The 20,100-nt window shown below is 59.9% G+C and overlaps 1 protein-coding gene across 1 annotated transcript; it reads left to right on the top strand.

Annotated features, from left to right (window-relative positions):
• Positions 1-4,828: 4,828 nt before the first annotated feature.
• On the top strand, positions 4,829-19,991 carry LOC129046958 (fibroblast growth factor receptor 1-like). The gene is made up of 4 exons (XM_054517505.1): positions 4,829-5,047; positions 10,703-10,899; positions 18,757-19,020; positions 19,907-19,991. Exons 2-4 carry the CDS (start codon positions 10,809-10,811, stop codon positions 19,930-19,932), a joined length of 381 nt encoding a protein of 126 aa, XP_054373480.1. The 5' UTR covers positions 4,829-5,047; positions 10,703-10,808; the 3' UTR covers positions 19,933-19,991.
• Positions 19,992-20,100: the final 109 nt, after the last annotated feature.

The raw sequence follows: 20,100 nt of genomic DNA, 5'->3' as shown, positions 1-20,100 counted from the left end.
TGAGCAGCACCAGAGCCTGTCCTTTCTCCATCCCCAGCCCTCTGAAGCCTGCCTGGCTGTGTGGGCACTCCCATGGAGCCCGAGAAGCCTCAGCAAGCATCAGGGATGGGAAGAGCTGGAGGTCCCCTGGGACAGCTTATTAAACACCCCAGCCCCTGAGCAAGCTGGGCTGGAACAGAATAACATTCATACAGCAGCTCAGCCTCAGTGCCACAGGGGCAATGTCAAACAAACATCATTAATTTCCCTCTGCAAATCAATGGGGGGCAGAAGTCAAGCTCTGCCAGCACAGGAGATGCACTGCAGTAGATAATCATCCCACATTTTCCCCATTTTCTGCCATTTCCAAGCACCTTTATTGGCTGTGTGGTGTAGCTGTGATTAAAAATGAGGTACCACAAACAAGAATGCCAAGGAAATGGCAAAACCAGCTGGGCTGGGTGCTTTGAAGGTGCCATTGGTGTTCTGCATTCCCTGGGTGAGCTTGCTCAATCAGCTCCTGCCAGGTATCCTAAAACTGCAGCTATGGTGCCCCAAGCACTGCTGGTCCTGGCACAGGCCCTCTCCTCATGAAGAAGATGATGTTTGGGCAGTTTGGCAGCCAGGGGCTCCTATAAACCTGTGTTTCCCAGAGGAGCAGCCAAGTAGTGGTGGGCGGGGGAGGTTATGGTGTTGAGATGAGACCAAGAAAAGAAAAAGAAAAGAAAGAAAAAGAAAAAGAAAAAGAAAAAGAAAAAGAAAAAGAAAAAGAAAAAGAAAAGCCAGTTTGGGTCCAAAAGTCTGGGCTGGACAGAGAGAGGGGCTCGAGTTCTCCTAGAGGTGGCATCAGCAAACCCCATCCCTGCGTGCCAGAGCGGAGCTGCCAGCCCTGGGCAGGGTGCCAGGCTGCTCTCTGTGACTCCGATGTTGCAGATGATGGGAAGTGCTTTGCCAAGGGCAGCCAACACACCTGGAGGGTGCAGAGCAAACCCTGCAGCCTGGCTGTGAGGGGACAGTGGGAAAAGACATCCTGGGTGTCGGGATCTCTCACAGTGACCCCGAGAAAAGTTCCAAAGTCTCTTTTCCCAGCCCAGCGCTTGAAGAAGGAGTCAGGGCTCTTCATTTCTCTGTCTCAAGGTTGTTTATTGTGTCTTATCTATAAAAATTCTTTCTCCTGCCCTGCCGAGGTCCGTCCAGCAGGACAGTTCCAGGCACTCTGCCTGCCCCCAGGGCAGGGTTATGTCTTTATACTAAAAACTACCTGTACAATGTTTACAATTCCTTCCCAATACCCATCACCTGTGTTAGACAGTGAGCTTCTACTCTAAACCAATCCCAAAGTGCCACCATCACAGCAGAAGATGGAGGCCAAGAAGAAGAAGGAGAAAGGCTGGACACACCCAGTTCCCTCCATCTTGCCTCCTGAACCCACATACCAAAAACCCTAAAATCTACTTTTTCACCCTATGGTAAATTCACTATCATTCTACTTAATTTGTCATGGCTGCAGATCTTCATCTAAGGTTGGTAACTTGCTCCATGGGTCATAATCAAACCCACAGGGGCATTTTGGGCTCTGTGCCAGGGTCTCTGAGCCCCCTGGCAGGGGTCTTGGCCATCCTGGACAGCCAGAGGGATGTTCTGGTTCCCACACCTGGGGGTTAGGACAGAGGGTGACACAGGCACAGCCTGCCCTTGCTGCTGGCTCCCATCTGGGGACACACAGGCGTGTCCTGCCCCATCCCCAGCCCCAGGCTGGGTCCCTGTGAGCACGAGTGCACATATGTGTACACTCAGCTCTGCCCCACGGGGCTGGGGCACGTCCCACACGTGTGTGTGCTCTGCTCTGCTCTGCTCTGCTCTGCTCTGCTCTGCTCTGCCGGCCGGGCTGGGAGCCGCCAGCTGCCTGCCAGGAGCCCCGCACCCTGATGGGCTCCAGCCTTTTCAGGGAGAGATGGAGCTGACAAAGTCTTTGTCAGTCAGATCTGTCAGGGAAGGCTCTTTGTTCTTCAGCATTTGCTCTTGCCTCCCCCCCCCCTCTCCAAACCTAAACTAGATGCATCTGCTTTTGTTTTCTAAATGCAGAATTAGGGGCTGAAAGGAGCCCCTTTGTAGTGGGGAGGAGGAGAGAGCTGCAGATCTTTCACGGGGAAGGCAAGGTCAGGGGGGGAGCCGCTCTATTGTGCGGGGCCTCTCCTCTGCCGGCTCAGCCCTTTCTGTGCCCCCTCTCCACAGCCCGGTTCCCACTGGAGCCTCTCTGGGGACGTGGGGGAGCCAGCCCGGTGGGACGGGGAGGGCTCAGCCTTGCCCGTGCTGGATTTGGGGAGGGCTCAGCCTTGCCCGTGCTGGATTTGGGGAGGGCTCAGCTTGCCCGTGCTGGATTCTGCTGCTTCCGATGCCGCAGCTGGGAGCCAGCATGTGGAGGCAGCAGATGAGGAGGAGGAGGAGGAGGAGGAGGAGGAGGAGGATGAAGGCCACCCCGTGGCCTTGGGCTGGCAAGTGGAGGCGGGCAGACTGACAGCACTGAGTGTGCGGGAGGGCACACGTGGGGCTGGAGGGGGTGCATGTGTGCACACGTGTGTGTGACACCCTGCAGGGACAGTGTGTGTGACACCCTGCAGGGACAGTGTGTGTGACACCCTGCAGGGACACTGTGTGACATCCTGAGGGACTGTGTGTGACACCCTGAGGGGCTGTGTGTGACACCCTGCAGGGACAGCGGGTGACACCCTGAGGGGCTGTGTGTGTGACACCCTGCAGGGACAGTGTGTGTGACACCCTGCAGGGGCTGTGTGTGACACCCTGAGGGACTGTGTGTGACACCCTGCAGGGACACTGTGTGACAACCTGAGGGACTGTGTGTGACATCCTGAGGGACTGTATGTGACACCCTGAGGGACTGTGTGACACCCTGAGGGGCTGTGTGTGTGACACCCTGCAGGGTCCCTGTCCATCCTGAAGGACTTGCTTGTGCACAGTTTATGCCACCAGATGCTGACAGCTCATGGTCACTGAGCCCCAACGTGATGCTTGAGGCCAAGGATGCAGCCAGATCCTGGGAGCAGGGGGTGGTTTTCCTCATTTTCTGCCATTTCCAAGCACCTTTATTGAGAAAAGCCCAAGAACTTGTGCCCTGTTGATGAAATCATGCAGAAAACCATGCCAAATGACCAGCAGCCACAGAGCCTGTCCATCATGAGACCTGTAAGGTCTGTTTTGGAGCCAGCATAGAAAAGGCTGGGACAGACGCCCAGTGGGAGTCATGGATAGAAGGGTCCAGCAGCTGTGGGTCCCCCAGCAGCCTTGGAACCTTCACCCAAAGCTCCTGGGTCTGGGGCCATGAGGAAGGCAGGGCTGGGCATGGGTGACTGCACCCTAAATGTACATTGGGTGAGTTGTGCACGTGTAGGGCTGGGATCATTGAAACACTTCCCATCTCCAGCTTGCTGGGAGAACATCCCAGCAGGTGTGTTACCTTCCCCCCTTCTCCCTGCCCACAAATCTGTCAAATCTGAAAGGGAAATATTCCACAGGTCTTGGCATGGGGAGCTGAACGGGTGCCTGAAGCAGGAGGAGGCTGCTCCTGGGGATGGATGCCCAGCATTTGGTTCAAATCTACCACCAGTGACTGACAGGGCTAATTCAGCCTGTCCTCTTCCCTCTTATAACTTAATCACTTACACATTGCCTCGGCAGGTCTTTCCCTGCTGACTGGAGATGTCTTCATCCCGGGATGCCCTGACTTGGGCTCATGACTGCTCCCACAGGGCTTCCTGCATGGAGGCTGAGTGCCCTGCATCACCCTGAGCCAGCCTAGCTTTAGGGGAGCTCATCTGAATGCCCTGCACCACCCTGAGCCAGCCCAGCTTTGGGGGAGCTTATCTGAGTGCCCTGCACCACCCTGAGCCAGCCCAGCTTTAGGGGAGCTCATCTGAGTGCCCTGCATCACCCTGAGCCAGCCCAGCTTTGGGGGAGCTCATTTGGGTGCCCTGCATCACCCTGAGCCAGTCCAGCTTTGGGGGAGCTCATCTGGGTGCCCAAACTGGGGCTCTGTGAGCTGGCCTTCCATGCTGGGGAGTGCAGAAGTCATGCTGGGCTCACTGGTGTGACAATATCCCACTCTGCCTTTTGGCTTGGGGACTGAGTGTGGCCCCAGCTGAGACAAAGCCAAAAGTGCATGTCGAGAGTTTTGGGGAGCTCTGTGTTAGAGCTGCCACGTTCCTGCTCCAAACCTCAGTGAAAACAGCCGGGAAGGGCAGGGACTGCAGCACCAGGGTCTCCACAGACCCCTCAGCAGCCTGACACGAGCTGGCACTGACTGGCAGGGTTATGTTTCCCTGTGTAAAAGCGCTGTGGTGGCTCCTGGGAGGACTTGGGGCTGATTTGGGACTCTTTAAACATCCACTCTGGGCCTTGCTCTGCAGAGGGGCTGGCTGGGGGGCTCCAGGCTGCCCAGAGCTCTGCCCATTCTGCTGCCTCCAGACCGGGACTTGCACAGGGGTGCAGGCAAGCCCCCCACCCCAAACTGCACCCACGGGGCCTGAGGCTCCCCTGGGGCCAGCAATACCCGCAGGGCAAGGGTGTAGAGGTGAGGGCAGCATCACGGCCAGCATCCCTGCGCTGCCTTCGGGGCGACCACCGCCCGCAAATCCCCGGGGGACGTTGGAACGGCACCGGGGTCTGCAGGTGGGGGGGCGCTCCGGCTGTGACTACAAGCCCCATCAGGCCGCTGAGGAGGAGGAGGAAGGCGGAGGAGGAGTCGCGGCTGTCGGCGGGGCGGTGCGGGAGCGCCTTAGTTCGGCGGCGGCGGGCGCTCGGCGGGACGCGGCGGGCGGGCAGCGGCAGCGGCGGCGTCGGGGCGGCCGCGCCTTCGGGAGCGCGTCCGGCAGCGGCTCCGGGAGCGCCTCCCGCCGCCTCCGCCGGCCGGGCCGGACCGGGGCTGCCATGGGGCGGCCGCTGTGAGCGCGGCGGCGGCGGGGCTGCGCCTCTCGCCCCGGCCGGGGCTCCCCTCCATTGTTCCCGGGAGCGGCGGCACCGCGCCGCCGCCGCCGCCGCCCGCGGGGCTCCGGTGAGTAACGGCCGCCGCTCGGCGCGGGGAGGGCGACACCGGCACCGCGGGGCGTCGCTTTGTGCCCCGGGGGCTCGGGCGGGCGACGGGACCGAACCCCCCCCAGATGCGCCTCGTTGCCCCGGCGGGGCGGCTCGACGGCGGTACCGGCGCGGGGGGGGCTCCGCCTTGAGGGACCGGGGGGTTTGCGGGGCCCGGGGCCGTTCCCGGGCGGGCAGCAGTTTGGGAAGGCGGCGGGTCCGACCCCGTCCATCGGCCGAACCGAGACTGGAACCGCCCCCGCCGTCCCGAGCCCGAAACCCCTCCCGGCCGCGGGGCAGCCTGGCGGGAATCGGGGGGCGTTTTCCGAGTCGCTGCCTGGCCCCTTATTCCCGAAAAGTACCTGAGCGGGAGCCTTGCGGCTTCCAGAAAAAAAAAAAATGGAGAAGGAGCTGGATTTGGTTGTGCTTCAGTTTTGGGATCCCGGGGCGGGCAGCGGGAATGGAGGCGCTGGAATAACGCCGTCCCAGGGCTGGTGCTTCCCTTTGTGTGTCCGCGCCGGTGGGGCTCCCGGAGCCGCCGCTTCCCCGCGCTGTGCCGGGCTCCGGGAACCGCTCGTCCGCCCACGGGAGTGCGGGGAGGCGACACCTGCGGTGGCGGGTGACCGCTGCGGTGGCCCTCGGCACCCGGGGGGATCGGCTGCAGAGCGCTTTGGTTGTGGTTTCTGTGAGTTCTGGGGGCCGGGAGACACGGCCTCGTGTGAGCACGGAGCGTGTCCGCGTTCAGGTGATGCCGGGCTGCCTCGCCGTTCCCTCTGTGCCCGGATCGCCGAGTTGCTGCCCCGTGTGCCGGATCGCGGCGGGCCGGGGCTGCTCCCTGCCCGGCAATGTTTAAACCCAAGCGGTTCAGTGAACCCAGCTCCCGGCCGGAGGGCAGGTGGAGGCGGTGGTTTGGGGCTCTCCGGGTGCCAGCGGTGGATGCTGGATGCCAGCACAGGGAGAGCCCCCCCGCGCTGCCCGGGGACGCCGCAGGAGCGTGGGCCCTGCAGCCCCCTGCTCTGGCTAGCAGCCATCTTCCCCACTCAGGAGCACTTCCTCCCTTAATCCCTGTGCTGGCTGGCATGCACTGCTGCCTTTCCCTTGTGTTGCTCCGAGAGGATTAAAATAAATCGCCCCTGCCCCGGCAGGGTGCAGGCACGAGTGAAGGCGGCCGGCGGGAGCCTCGTCTGGGCTGTTCCACACACGAGGTGCCTGCCCTGGGCTGTGTGGGAAGGGTCGCTGCCAGAGGTGAGCTGGAGCTCCCTCTTTATTTACCCACCTAAAAACATAACCTGAGCCAGGAGCCCTATTGTCTCCAGCCCCAGTCCTGGCTGCTGGAAGGGGCCACTTGCAGAGGCTCATCCCATCTGAAAATCCAACTTTCTGCCCCTTTGGGGACCTTCTTCTTCTGGGTGTGATGGCAAATGTGTGTCCTTCCCCTCCCGATGGCTTTCCTTGGAGGAGTGCAATGTAGTGAAGACCCCATCCAGCTCCCTCCCAGGCTGGGTAATGGGGTTCTGTCCCTGCCTGGGATGGCAGTGACTGTGTCCCAGTGTCCCTGTCCTTGACAAGTCTCCTCCCAAAGCAGTCAGGGCAACCATCCCAGTATAGATTTTTGGATACCAATGGTTGTTCTGTAGATCTGAAAATCAAGTCTTCGGGTAGGGAGGGATCCCTGAGTGTGAGGATGCTTCTAGAACTGTGATGGTTTTATGAAGATCTGTGGGTGAGGCTGGGCCTTTCCCTGCCCTTCCTGCCCCATGTCCCAGGCTCTCCCACCACTGGATTCCAGCCCACAGCTCGGTGGTGGAGGTGCCCCTGGTAGCCCTTAACTCCTGGCAGCCAGCTGGGAAGGGTTAACATGCTCTTTATGCTGCACAGTTGGATATTTATTTTTCCAAGCGTGTGTCTGCTTTAAGCATTACAGTTTTTCCCTACAGTTCTATGTGCAGTTGTGTTTGCTTTTTATTTCAGCAAATACTTGGTTCTTGACCTGAGCCACAGGTTGGGGCACGGAGCACCGGGCAAGGGAAAGGCTTCGCTGCTGCCGCCCACGGATTGTGCCTTTGGCGTGTCCTTCTTCCCCAAGGGCAGCTGGAGGGCTGCTTTTGTTGTGCCTCAGAGGAAAAGGAGCCTCTTTTCATCTGCTTTGGAGCTGAGGGGCATCTGTGCCAGGCAGGGTGGTCTGCTGGCAGTCACCACCTCTCCTCCTGAGGGACAGGGACCGTGCCTGCTTGGGCGCACTCTGCCACCTCGGGCTCCTCATGCTGTGCAGACCAGGAGCTGAGCTCAAACTCTTCTCCCTGTTGGGTTTGGCCTGTCCCTGTTCTTTTCCTGCCTGCTGTGTTACCCACTGGTGCCAAGGCAGCCGTGGCGACTGCCTCAGGCCATCCCTGCCCCAGCAGGGAGGCAGAGGAAAGGAAGCAGAGCCCCCAGCCCAGCGAGCCCATGGCAGCAGCCAGCCCATCACAGCCAGCACCCAGCGATCAGATCAGGGCTCCCCTGCGGATATCACAGCATTGCAGGGCTCCAGCCCTGGCTGGACACCCTGCTCCAGCACCAGCTCCTGTGTTTGGCACCTCACATGCATTCCAGAGATGGACAGGGCAGGAAGGGGCTTCCCCACTCAGCTCAGAACCGTGGAGTGCATCTGCTGTGCAAGTGGGAAAGTCCTGTCTGTGCCACGTCCCTGGGACAGCTCAGCCCTGTGACTCAGGGCTGTGGGAGATACGAGGAGTGAAAGTGCAGCCCTCGGGGTCCCTGAGGACAGGGGGGGAGACTCCTCATGGACACACTGGAGTGCAAAGGCAGTGTGAGAACACCTTTCCTGGCACACAGGGACTGTGTGCCCCTGGAGGGTGCACGGATGGGCACAGGGTTGTCCATCACCACTCTGAAATAGCTCCGTGGGTGTAATGGCTGGTTGTAATTGCAGTTTTGGAGGCAGGTCTCCGAGGGGCACTTAGGCCTGGCTCCTCTCTAGCTGCTTCTGTTTTTAGTTGTTTGAATCCACCCCGGAGCAGTAAATTGCAGAGTGCTGGGGCCACGGGCAGTGGGGATGGTGCCCAGCACCCAACAGGAGCCAGAGACCCACCCTGCTCAAGCTGCCATCCTCCAGAGCAAATGGTTTCCTGTTGGGATTTATATAAAAGCTGGATAAACACGGAAAAGAGCCATGCTGGTGTTTGCACAGGTAGGAGCGCTCTCCCCACTTCCTTGCCTCCTTCCCGTGTGGACACCAAGGAGCCATGAGTGCAGGTGTCTTGGGGTTCCCCAGTCTCCCCTTTTCCCTTGGGAAGGAGGAAGAGGTCTGTGCTGCCTCTCCAGCATCTCTGAGCACCGAGATTCCCTCGGGTGCTGCTGAACCTGTCCAGAAGGAGCAGGCAGGGTGCGTCCCAGTCCTGCTGCCCTCCAGCAAAGCCATGGCTGCTGCACCCTCCCTGGCTGCCCTGGGAAGCCGACCATCCCTGTGTGCTCTTGCTGGGTCCTGGCACCCTTCCCTCTGTTCCTCCCTTCCTCCCTCCCTGCCAGTGACCCTCTGAGCCACGGGACAGCTCTGTGCTGCCGAGCCATCCCTACGCCATGGAAATATCCTGCTGTCAAGCCCCTGAATCAGCTGGAAGGCGCCCGCTCCGAGGTGTATCTGGAGAAGGGCTCTGCTGTGCGCGAGCCAGCACTGACTCATTTTTCAGGAACTGGAGGCACTGGGCTCTCCTCCATCCCTCCATCCCTCCCCTCGGCGCGGGGCCGGCTCGGGAGGCCCACGCAGACGCTCCGCATTAGGGCATGTTCCGGGGAGCATGTGCTGGCCATAAACAAAGCCATCGAGAGACAGAAAATAATTTCCAGAAATACCAAAGACTTTTTCCCCCCCCGCCCCCTCCCTCAAAGAATTCCACCTCCCCTTTCCAAAGCCTGATAAATCCTGAACATTCAATAACTATTTCCAAGCATTACCCAGTGCCTGGGAGCGCTGGTGTTGGAGATAACACTGGTGTTTGCTGGGTGCCCTTTTCCCTGCCCGACTCCTTGTGTCAACAGTTTGGGTCCCAAATACTCCTGCGCCAGCCAGAGCAGTTGGGCAGGAAGGAGGCAACTGGAGCCCCCACAACTACACCCCAGCTGGGTTTCCTTTGGGTGCAGAGGCTTTTTGGAGGATCTAAACCCTTTGAGGCTTGTGGCTGCTCAGCCCATCCTTGGGGAAAAGCCACTTCTCCAGGCACAGGGTCTCACACTGGAGCAGGAGAGGCCAGAGCTCCGTAGACCGAGTGCGTGGGGAGGATGAGTAGCAGTTTATTACTCACTACAATTATTACTCACTGTTTTTAACAGTGTGTACTTCAGCCTGACGCCTGTTCCCGCGGCAGGTCGGGGACGGCACAGCACGCGGGGAGAGCAGCTGGGTGAGCTTGGGATGCTCGGCAGGGGCTGAGGGGCCTGGAGGCACAGCTGTGCCCTAGGAAGTGCCATGGGGAAGGGTTTGTGGCATGGTATCCTGTCCTGTCCTTGTAACTGTCCCAGAGAGACAGAAAGCCACCGCTGGCAGCGGCGCCCTGGCCGGGGCTGCGCGCGTTGTGCAATGGCTGGGCAGGATCTCCTCTCAGAGCCCGGCGGGACCATCAGCCATGGCCAGCCTCGGGACCTCATCCCAGGCTGCTGCCGAGGTGCAGATGTGGCGCGGGGGTGGAGCACAGGGGCTCGTTCCCATCCGCCAGGCTCGGAGCAGTTGGCCGGGGGCGGCTGGGTTTGGGCTCCAGCGTCCCCCTGGAACGTGTCTTGGAAGAGCTCCACGCTGCTGGCATGGAGAGAAGGAGGGATGGTCAGAGGGAAGGAGGAATGAGGGCCATGGAGGGCACGCCCCCACAGCACCCCGAGGCGGGATCAGGCTCTTCTGGGCCTCCCAGCTGTGCCAGAACCCAGCTCTGGAGCTGCCCTGCGCCTCTGGAGCAGTCCGCTGGAAAGGGATGGGGACATGAGTGTGAGAGCTGGCAGGGACGAGAGTTGCAGAGTTGGCCCTGGATGCCGGGGGATTTCTCCCCACACAGCCACTTCAAAAACAGCTGTTGGTGGAAAGAGATGGGCTGCAGCTGGCTGACCCTCTGGCTCCAGGAAGGCCTCTCCAAGGGGCTGGCTGCTGTGTGCCCTATGGATCCTATAGGGAATGGCAGGGGCTGGAGTTTGCAGTGAGAGCTGCTCTGCTAGGGGTGGCACAGACAACACGAGATTTTGCTCTGGGTAAGGGATTTCCCACAGTGAAGCCATGGTTCAGCAGCACCTGACAAAGTGCAGGAAGAGGAGAGCAGGAATCTCCCTTTCTTTAAGCGTCGTTAATGTTTCTCTCACCATTCTGGGAAATCTTGCTGCACTCGGTTCTGCTTCGCCAGCGGTTTCACTCTTGGCACATCAGCGCTTTTACACAGGGAAACATAACCCTGCCAGTCAGTGCCAGCTCGTGTCAGGCTGCTGAGGGGTCTGTGGGGACCTGCCACTGCAGTCTGGGGACGTCCCTTGATCCAGGATGTCCCTTGATCCAGAGGCATCCTGCTGTCTGCTCTGGATGCGGGAGGAACATCACAAGTGGTGGATGGTGGGGTGTGGGGGAGCTGGCCCTGCCTGACTCTGCTCTCCTCCTTCACAGCTCGTAGGGGCTGCCAGCCCTGCGGAGACCCCCCTGCTCCCGCCCAGGGCCCCCATGGAGTGGCAGTTGCGGAGCCCAGTCGCCGAGCAGTAGCTGCAGCAGTGGGATGTGGACCTGGCGGTGCCTCATCCTTTGGGCTGTGCTGGTCGCAGCCGCGCTCTCCGCTGCCCGGCCGGCCCCCACCCTGCCCGAGCAAGGTAAGAGCATGGCCTGGTGCCCCCCTCCCTCCTTTCTGTTCCTCCTGGGTCACACAAGCTGCTCTTCTCTGCAGCTGGTGTGTGTTCAGCTGTGGGGCCACCGGCGTGTCCCCAATGCCACTTTTGGTGTCACCCAGCAGCCTGGGAGCTGGTGCCTCTGGGGACATGGCATGTGCTCTCCCCAAAGTGGTTTGTGTGGGCACAGCAGTGCCTGGGGACATTTTAAACCTGGAGAAAATTGTGGCAAACCCTGACCTGTTGGTTTGGAGGAGGGTACAGAGCCCTGGGGGCTGTGTTCCCCGCTGGGGTCACTCCCTGTGACAGTCTGTAACCTGGCATGTGTGTGAGGCTGCTCCCACCCTGTTGGCCCCACTGGGGTGACCCTGGGCTCACTAGTGGGGGTGAAGGTTTGGGTGCAAGGTACTGGTTCAGCTTTTGCCAGCTGGCAGTGCTAGGGATGAATGCACCCCGCAGAAACCCTCGGGATGCTCTGGTGTTGTTCCCAGCTGGAAATGCCCAAGGTGGGGGCTCAGAGCTGGGGCTGGCTCATGTGATTTGTGCAGTCCAAATCTCTGGATTTGGGAGATTTGGATTTTGGAGCTGGGGAGTGCAGTCCGTGACCAGGACATCTCCCCCCTTGTTATAGCTGCTGTCCCCCAGGAGCAGGGCTGGTGGCAATGGCCAGAGGTGCTCCTTGCCTCAGGCTGGCTCAGCTCTGCAGTGTGGGGCACCCCAAGGCTCAGGGATGGGCCAAGGGGGTCGCCTGGCCCTGGGCAGAACCTTGAACCTTGGGTTCAGCTTTTGCCAGCTGGCAGTGCTAGGGATGAATGCACCCCACAGAAACCCTCGGGGTGCTCTGGTGTTGCTCCCAGCTGGAAATGCCCAAGGTGGGGGCTCAAAGCCAGGGCTGGCTGATTTGTGCAGTCCAAATCTGTGCTCCAGCAGAGTGTGGGGGCACCCCAAGGCTCAGGATGGGCCAAGGGGGTCTCCTGGCCCTGGGCATGGCTGGTCCTGGCAGAGAGCCCCGTTCTGGCGCCTCGGAGCCTCTCCCCTCAGCGAGGCAGAGAATAACCAGAGCCGGCAGCGGGACTGAGACTCGCTCCTTTTGGTTCTAATTACCCAAGAATGTCTGGTCTGTGGGCACTGCTCTGCTTTTTAAGACTCGCTCCCCCTTCCCCCAGCAGAACGCTGGGAGGCAGATTGCCGGTGTGGCCGGCATGGGCACGGCGCTGCGAGGTGCCCTGGGGTCCCCTCAGGGCTCAGGGGGGGAGCTGGCAGCTGGCAAGTGGCCCCTCTGCAGCTGCACCAGCCCCCTGGGAGATGCCTGGGTGATACCAGCTCTGACTGGGGCAGCAGGTGCCCTGGTGCCAGGTCACCCCCTGCGAGGTGGCACCCCAGAGCCAGGCATGGTCCCTGGGGAGCTGCAGCTCCAGAGGGGAGCCCGGGCAGAGCTTCCCTGCCAGGGACCATTGCTGAGATTTTTCCACTGGCGTGCCTGCTCCCCGCATCTGTAAACAATGCGGTTGACAGTGGTAAACATGTTTTTCTCGGGAGATTGCTCTTCCTGGAAGAGGTTTCCTGGCAGTGTTTGGGGTAAGGATGGCTCTGTGCTGCCAGGAGAGCAAGACCTGCAGCCCCAACCCCGGCTGTGGCACTGAGAAAAGTGTTGGGGTGTTCAGGCTGATGGAGCACAGGTGAATTTTGGGGTGCATGAGGAGCCCTGGAGGGTTTGGGAGCCGCGTCAGGCGGTGGCAGCGGAGGAGGAGGAGAGGTTGGAGAGGAGGGAGCTGGTTCCTCGCCAGCCTCATGCCAGGGCTAACAATAACCTCTGGAAACATTTCCCGACACGGTTCTCACCAGGGCGGCCCAATTAGTGCCACAGCAGGAGCCCGGCTGGGGCAGGATCCGTCCCTTGGCTCTGGAGCCGACTGGTGGGAACAAAATGTTCCCAGCAGGACGTGTGGGATGGGAAGAGCCAGCTCTGGGCCAGGACCTGCAGGCAGGCCTGAGCCACCAGCATCTCTCAGGGGCAGGCTCTGACCTCACCTCAGGGGGTTTTGGGGTCCCCAGGGGCGTGGATCCTGGGGGACAAGGTGTCTGTCCTTCCCCGTGGCACTCAGGAGCATCCCCCGTGGCCCCGCTCGGTGCTGGAGGCAGCAGCTTTCCCGGACTTTGTTCTGCATGTTTATGGGGTTTCAGTTTACTCCTGGTTCTGAGGCAGCTAAGCTCCTTTCTCAGGCAGGAGTAATCCCCCGCGGCCGGCCAGCGGCCTGGCCTCACGTGGAGGGGGGTTCAGCTCTGCCCGCCCCCTCCCCGTGCTCTGCCAGGGAGTTTGGGAGCTCCCAGCACCAAAAAATCTGGAGCAAATAAAACATTAACAGGCATTTACTGCGTTTTATAGTTACCTAAATTTGGAGGTGGTGAAAAAACCCCGGTTAAGGGGAAAAGCCAAGAAATTTCCATGCGCAGCCTCTGTCCCTCCCTCGCACAAAGCCGCTCTTTGTCTCCAGGTTAAATAGAAACCTGCAGAAAATTGCCAAGGTTTTTTTTCCCCCTCTCTCTCCTTGTCTGCCATTGTCCCAGCTGCTGCTCAGGCATCTCCTCACAGAGGGTGCAGCAGATTGTCCTGGGGAGCCGTGTCCCGGGGCAGGGGGGGTCCTGCCTCGGGCAGCTGCTTTTGGGACACCCCAAACCACCCCGGTGCAGCAGATCCTCCCCTGGAGGGGTGTGTTTGCACTCCAAAGCACAGGGATTGGGCTGCAGCCCCCTCCCCGTGGGGCAGGGGCCGAGGGCTGCCCCATTTCCCATTTCCCAGGGCTGCCCAGCTGGCCACAGGCTTAACCCCCCCTGGCCATCTGCAGGGCCAGCAGGGGCCCTGGCTCCCGGGGCTTTGTTGTCCCCAGCTCCTCCAGGGGGTCTCGCTCTGCACCCTGCAGGAGCCAGCGCTCAGGGCAGGCAATGTGCTCAGCCCAGGTAGCTTGGGGGAGCCCACGGGGGTCTTTGGCTTGTCCCCACTGCTCCCCAGGGCACTGCTGACCCTCTGTCCCCTCCCCATTTCCCTGCTGCCCAGCCCCTCCTTGTTCTTGCAGCTCCCTGTGTCTCCCACCCAGAGCCCAGGGGATCCCATTTGGAGCTGCTGACTCCTTGCTAGAGCCCCACGAGCAGCCCAGGCATTCCCTGCCAAGCCTGCAGCCTCCTGCTCTTCTGCTGTTGATGGCAGCAGCCCAGGGCTGTTCCCGGAGCTTGGGGGGGCCCAGCAGCACCCCCAGACCCCACTGCTGCAGCTGCCCAGTCCCGGCTGCCAGGGCTGTGCCCTCCAGGGCATCACACCCGTCCCCTCCCAGCCTGCAGGGCCGGCTTTGTTCCCTCCTCCCGCCTTTCCGCTCAGATGCTGTCACTCCAGCCCTTAATTGAGGAGCAAAAAAAGAAATAAGAGCCCTTGGGAAAGACCCAGAGCCTGGGCTGTGGGGAGCAGGAGGGTCCCCGAGTGTGGAGCCCCCGTGTGCAGCAGCCTGGGGCTGTGCAGGAGGGAGGTGGGCACAGGAATGGGCACTGGGTTCCAGCAGCGAGCCAGGGCCGGGCAAAGCCAGCCCAAAACTGCGAGTTGGGGGGTTCCCTTGTGCCCCCCATGTGTGCCATGCCCAGGGGTGATGATGGAGAGGTGTCTGTGCCCCAAGCTGCTGCCTCCAGGGCAGGGAAAGGGGGGAGAGGGGCGGGTTTATCCTGACAGCTTTGCAAACTCCCAAGGCGCCTGTTAATTAAGTGCTGCTTCATTTGCGGTGCAGGCAGGGCCTGGAGCAGGACATAAATCCCCTCTCCCTGCGGAGGGCGTGTAGCAGCCCCCGGGCTGGCTCAGACGGGAGGAGCTGGGGGTGCCCTGAGCACTCTGAGAGCCACGTGTGCCTTGTGCTGCTCATCTGTTGGCATCTCCCTGCTGCAGCCTTTCCCTGGATCCAGGGATGCGCAGTGTGAGGGTGTTCACAGGGGTCTTAGGATGAGGGAAGAGATAAGGATCTGACTCCATTATTTAGAAGGCTGATTTATTATTTTATTATATATTTATATTAAAAGAAAGGGATATGTGACCATGTTCGCAGGGGTCTTAGGATGAGGGAAGAGACGAGGATCTGACTCCATGTTTCAGAAGGCTTGATTTATTGTTTTATTAGATATATTATATTAAAACTATACTAAAAGAATAGAAGAAAGGATTTCATCAGAAGGCTGGCTAAGAATAGAAAAAGAATGAAATGATAACAAAGGCTTGTGGCTTGGACAGAGAGTCCAAGCCAGCTGACTGTGATTGGCCATTAATTAGAAACAACCACATGAGACCAATCCCAGATCCACCTGTTGCATTCCACGGCAGCAGATAACCATTGCTTACATTTTGTTCTTGAAGCTTCTCAGCTTCTCAGGAGGAAGAATCCTAAAGAAAGGATTTTTCTTAAAGATGTCTGTGACAACGCAGGGCTGGGGATGCTGCACCTCGGGACGTGCCCCCGGGCTGGGGGGACTCGGCAGCGTGAGGAGCTGTTTAAATCAAAAAGAAGCCAATCCCCAGGTCCCGGTGAGCGCTTCCTGTTGGGATTAGTGGGGCTGCCGGGCATGTGTGTGCTTTTTCTTCAGGAAATACCTTCGGAAAGCCCCGCTGGGGTCTCCAGGGCAACCGGCGCCTGCGGCTCCGCGCCCCCCGCCCGCATTGTCCCCGCGCCGCTTTGTTGGCCCCTTTATTGCCATCGTCACCATCGCCATGGCCAGCACGGCCTGTGGCTGTCTGTGCTTGCAGGGTGCACCTCGGGCTCCCCATGCTGTGTGCCCAGCCTGGGGGGCACGGCCAGCCTGGAGAGAGGGGGCACAGTGAGCACGAGCAGCTCCTGTCTGCAGGGCTGCCCCGTGTCCCTGTCACTGCCCCATGTCCCTGTCCCTGCCCCATGATCCTGCCCTGTGTCCCTGTCCCTGCCCCATGATCCTGCCTGTGTCCCTGTCCCTGCCCCATGTCCCTGTCCCTGCCCTGTGTCCCTGCCCCATGTCCCTGTCCCTGCCCTATGTCCCCTGTCCCTGCCCTGTGTCCCTGTCCCTGCCCCATATCCCTGCCCCATGTCCCTGTCCCTGCTGTGTGGCCTCTGCCTCCTCTCTCATGCCATGGATGACCAAGGGCACACCCCACCGTGCCCTCTGTGTCCCCTCTCATGCCATGGGTGACCAAAGGCCAGCCCCACGTGCCCTCCTCTCTCCCTCTCCATCCATCACCTCACACCTCCGTGCCCCAGCCATGCTGCTGATGCAAACCAGTGGGGCTGGAGGGGGCTGGAAGCTTTGGGAGGGGTCAGAAGGGTCTGGAGGAGCAGTGGCACTCCCACAGTGTACCCAGGGACCTGTGGCCATTGGGAAGGGACACTCCTGAGCCTGCAATGCTGCTTCCTCAAGCCCTGGCATCAGGCTGGGGTCTCCCAAAATTCTGTGGGGATCTGGGGATGATCTCAGCAAAGGAAAGGGATTACACAGGTAAAGGGAGGGGGTACAGTCTGGGCTAAACCATTTGGGAAAAATACAGGGATACAAAAACAAAACTATTGCAAAGTATAAAAACACACTACAGCAATCTCCCTCTCCTCCAAAGGCCTTTTCCATGCCCAGGACACCTCTTCACATTGCAGAGGCGCAGCTGTGGGGTGCTGGTGGAGCTCAAGGCTGGGAGGAGTGACCACAGCAGGGCTGTTCTGTTCCACAGGGAAGCTGCTGGTGCCTGGGAAGGGGCAGATGAGAGCAGATATGGCTGCAGCACTGGGCTCGTGCTGGTTTGGGGTGTTCATGGCTGTTTGTTGCCCACTGGCCTTGCTCTGTGTGAGGAGGGAGTCGGGGTGGGCAGGAGGATGTGGTGTTACCCAGCCCAGGGGTTCAGGGGGACAGGATGGGGTGTCCCTGCTGCTTTGGGAGCCCTTGGAGATGCCTGTGATGGATCACTTGAAACACAAATGAGCTGTGAAAAGTGCCTGTCCTGTGGGAGAAAATCAGGGGAAAACAGGATTGCAAAGCAAGACCCTTCCCCAGCACCAAAGGGGCTCCCATTGCTCTTCTCCTTCCACATGAAAACGTTTTGTAACCTCTCGTGGATGAGCTGGAGCCCTGGCATTGGTATTACAGCAACTGAGCAAAGGGAATCTACCCCATCCTACTGTTTTCCTTCAAGTGCTGAGCAAAAGGAAGAGGAGAAACTCTGGAGCTGCTCATGAATGTTTTTCCCATGAAGCTTCTCATCAGTCGAAGGCAAAGAGAAGTGGCCAGAAAGTGAAGTGCAGGTCACGGTGCGGTGAATCAGAGCTCTGGAGAGCCAAGGTTTCATTTTTGGCTGCACAGAGTGGCTGTTGGGAGCAGGGAGGAGCCGGGAGGAGCGAGCCCTGTGCCACTCTGCAGCACTGACCCCGGGTGAGCTGCTCTGTGGGCAGAGCAGGGAGCAGAGTTTGTTCTTTTCTGGTTCATTGGGCACTCAGAAATCCTGGGGGGCTCAGCCCTGGAGCTGAAGCTCGAACACCTCCTGGCTGGTTCTGCTGCCTGTATTGGGATTTTCCAGCCCTTGAGAGGAGCATCTGCAGCTCCCACAGCATCCCATGGCATCCAAGAACAACCAGACACACATTATTGAGGAAGAGGGGGCAGAGATCAAGGGATGCCTGAAGAGTTGGGCTCTGGAGCTGTGCCCAGCAACCTGTAGAGCTCAGTCTAGGATGATGATCACACTGAATCCACCCTCACCATCATCACAGGGAGCCTCTGCAGAGCTGTAGCAGCCTGGACCCTTCCATGGGGCGTGGAATTTGAAGAGGTGATTTGGAAGCCAGCATCTTCCCCAAGCCTGGGGCCAGGAGAGCTGCTCATGCACCACCCACCATGGAGGGCAGGACTTGAGGACAGAGCCCTACACACTTCAGGGCTGGGAGAGATGAGATCATGTCACAGCAGGATGGAGAAAGGATCTTTGTGCTGCTCACCTCGGGGAGCTCAGCTCCCCTCCTGGATGCTGTGGATGGGAACACGCGGCCAGAGCTCCCTGGGCTGCCCTGTCCCCCTCCCTCCCTGCCTGCTCTGCTGCCCTTTCACCCCTGCAGTGCCCTGCTCTAACCAGGCTGGGGCTCCTGGTGCCATGGGGACCCTGGCCTGCTTTGCTGGCTGCCCGCTTGTGGTGGTGGGATGGCGAGAGCCCTGCGAGGTGGTGGCAGAGCCATGCAGGGATCTGGGATGCTTCTGAGCCTGGATCCTGCCATACAGCAGCACTGAGCTGTCACTGCTGCCTGTTTCTCCCCTGTTGGGGATCCCCTGCCCTGTCAGGCTCCTTAAGGGTGAGGCCTTTGGAGCTGGGTCCTGCTGCAGAGGGGAGCACTTGGTGCTGCTTGGGGAGCTCTCAGCCTCTGCTCTGCTCTGCTGCTGCCATGGGCTCCATCCCCTGAGTGCTGGGACCCCAGTGTCCCAGAGGGACCATCCCAGCAGTGGGAATGTCCCAGCAGTGGGAGCATCCCAGCAGTGGGACCATCCCAGCAGTGGGAATATCTCAGGAATATCTGCATCCCAGCAGTGGGAGCATCCCAGCAGTGGGAGCATCCCAGCAGTGGGAATATCTCAGGAATATCTGCATTGCAGCAGTGGGAATGTCCCATCAGTGGGAATGTCCCATCAGTGGGAATGTCCCAGCAGTGGGAATGTCCCATCAGTGGGAATGTCCCAGCAGTGGGAATGTCCCAGCAGTGCATGTTGCCTCATTAACCAGGCCACAGCAGCAACAGCAGCATGGTTTTCCTCCGGTCTCTATCCCTTTTCTCCTTTTTTTTTTTCTCTTCTTCTCTCCCCTAACCCCTCCAGCTGTGCCCAAAGCAAAAATGGAAGTGGAGTCGTACTCAGCCCACCCCGGTGAGCTGCTCCAGCTGCGCTGCCGGCTGCGGGACGACGTGCAGAGCATCAACTGGGTGAGGGACGGCGTCCAGCTGGCCGAGAACAACCGCACACGCATCACTGGGGACGAGGTAGAGGTCAGGGACGTGGTGCCCGAGGACTCAGGGCTCTATGCCTGCATGACCAACAGCCCCTCGGGGAGCGACACCACCTTCTTCTCCGTGAACGTCTCAGGTTCGTAGCAGGGACAGGGCAGCCACGGGGCCGGGCTGTGAAGCGAGGAGGAGGCAGCCTCTGCACACTTCTGCACATTCTGCACACTTCAACCTCTGCACACTTCTGCACACCTCTGCACACTTTGCACATCTCTGCACAACCTGCACCTGCAGGTCCCTGCACGCCCCTGCAGGTCCCTGCACAGTTCTGCACACCCCTGCAGGTCTCCTGCACACACGCTGGTCACACACAGTGAGTTCAGGGCCAACCTGCACCTTGCGGGTGCCCAGGAGAGTTTCCAGTGGTGCTGTGGCTTCCTGGCCGCTGCAGCCAGAAATCATCTCAGCTTTATCTGAGGGGGCTGCAGGGTCACCCCAGAGCCACTGCAGGGCAGGGAGGAGCAGCCAGAAATCATCTCAGCTTTTTCTGAAGGGTTGGGGCTGCAGAGTCACTGCAGGGAGGAGCAGCCAGAAATCATCTCAGCTTTATCTGAAGGGTTGGGGGGCTGCAGGGCTGCCCCAAAAGGGGCATGTTCTGGGTGTGAGCCATGCTCTGTAGTGCTGTTGATGGAGTGTGAGGCTGGAGAGGGAGGAATGCTCGAGGTGAGGAAGTGTCTGTGCTCACAGGTCTTGGCTGCCACCCCAGGGGCATTGGTGGCACCAAACGTGGGGTGAGGAGCTCCAAAGTCACCTCTGACAGCAAATCTCTTCAGGATGGCTGCAGGCACTGGCTCTGCTGGGGATTCTGTGGGATTTCTGTGGATCCCTGTGCCCCTGCTGGGCACCAGCACCACCGGGCACAGCCCCACACCCACCCACCCACCCACCCACCCTTTGTGCTCTGCCAGCCACAGAGCTCCCCTCACACACCCAGGCACTCAGCAGGGCCCTTGCCTCTCTTGCAGACGCTCTCCCCCTCTGCAGAGGATGATGATGATGAAGATGATTCCTCGTCGGAGGAGAAGGAGGCTGATAACACCAAGCCCAACCGTACGTGCGAGCTGGGTTTGCCCTGGCACTGCCCTGTGGGCAGGCAGGGGGAGGCTGGGCACAAATGGGCATCACCCAGAGGATGGGGAGAGCAGCCCAGGGCACCTGG

Source organism: Molothrus ater, chromosome 28, assembly GCF_012460135.2.
Source record: "Molothrus ater isolate BHLD 08-10-18 breed brown headed cowbird chromosome 28, BPBGC_Mater_1.1, whole genome shotgun sequence".
NCBI lineage: Eukaryota > Metazoa > Chordata > Aves > Passeriformes > Icteridae > Molothrus > Molothrus ater.
This window is presented reverse-complemented; position numbering and strand designations above follow the sequence as displayed.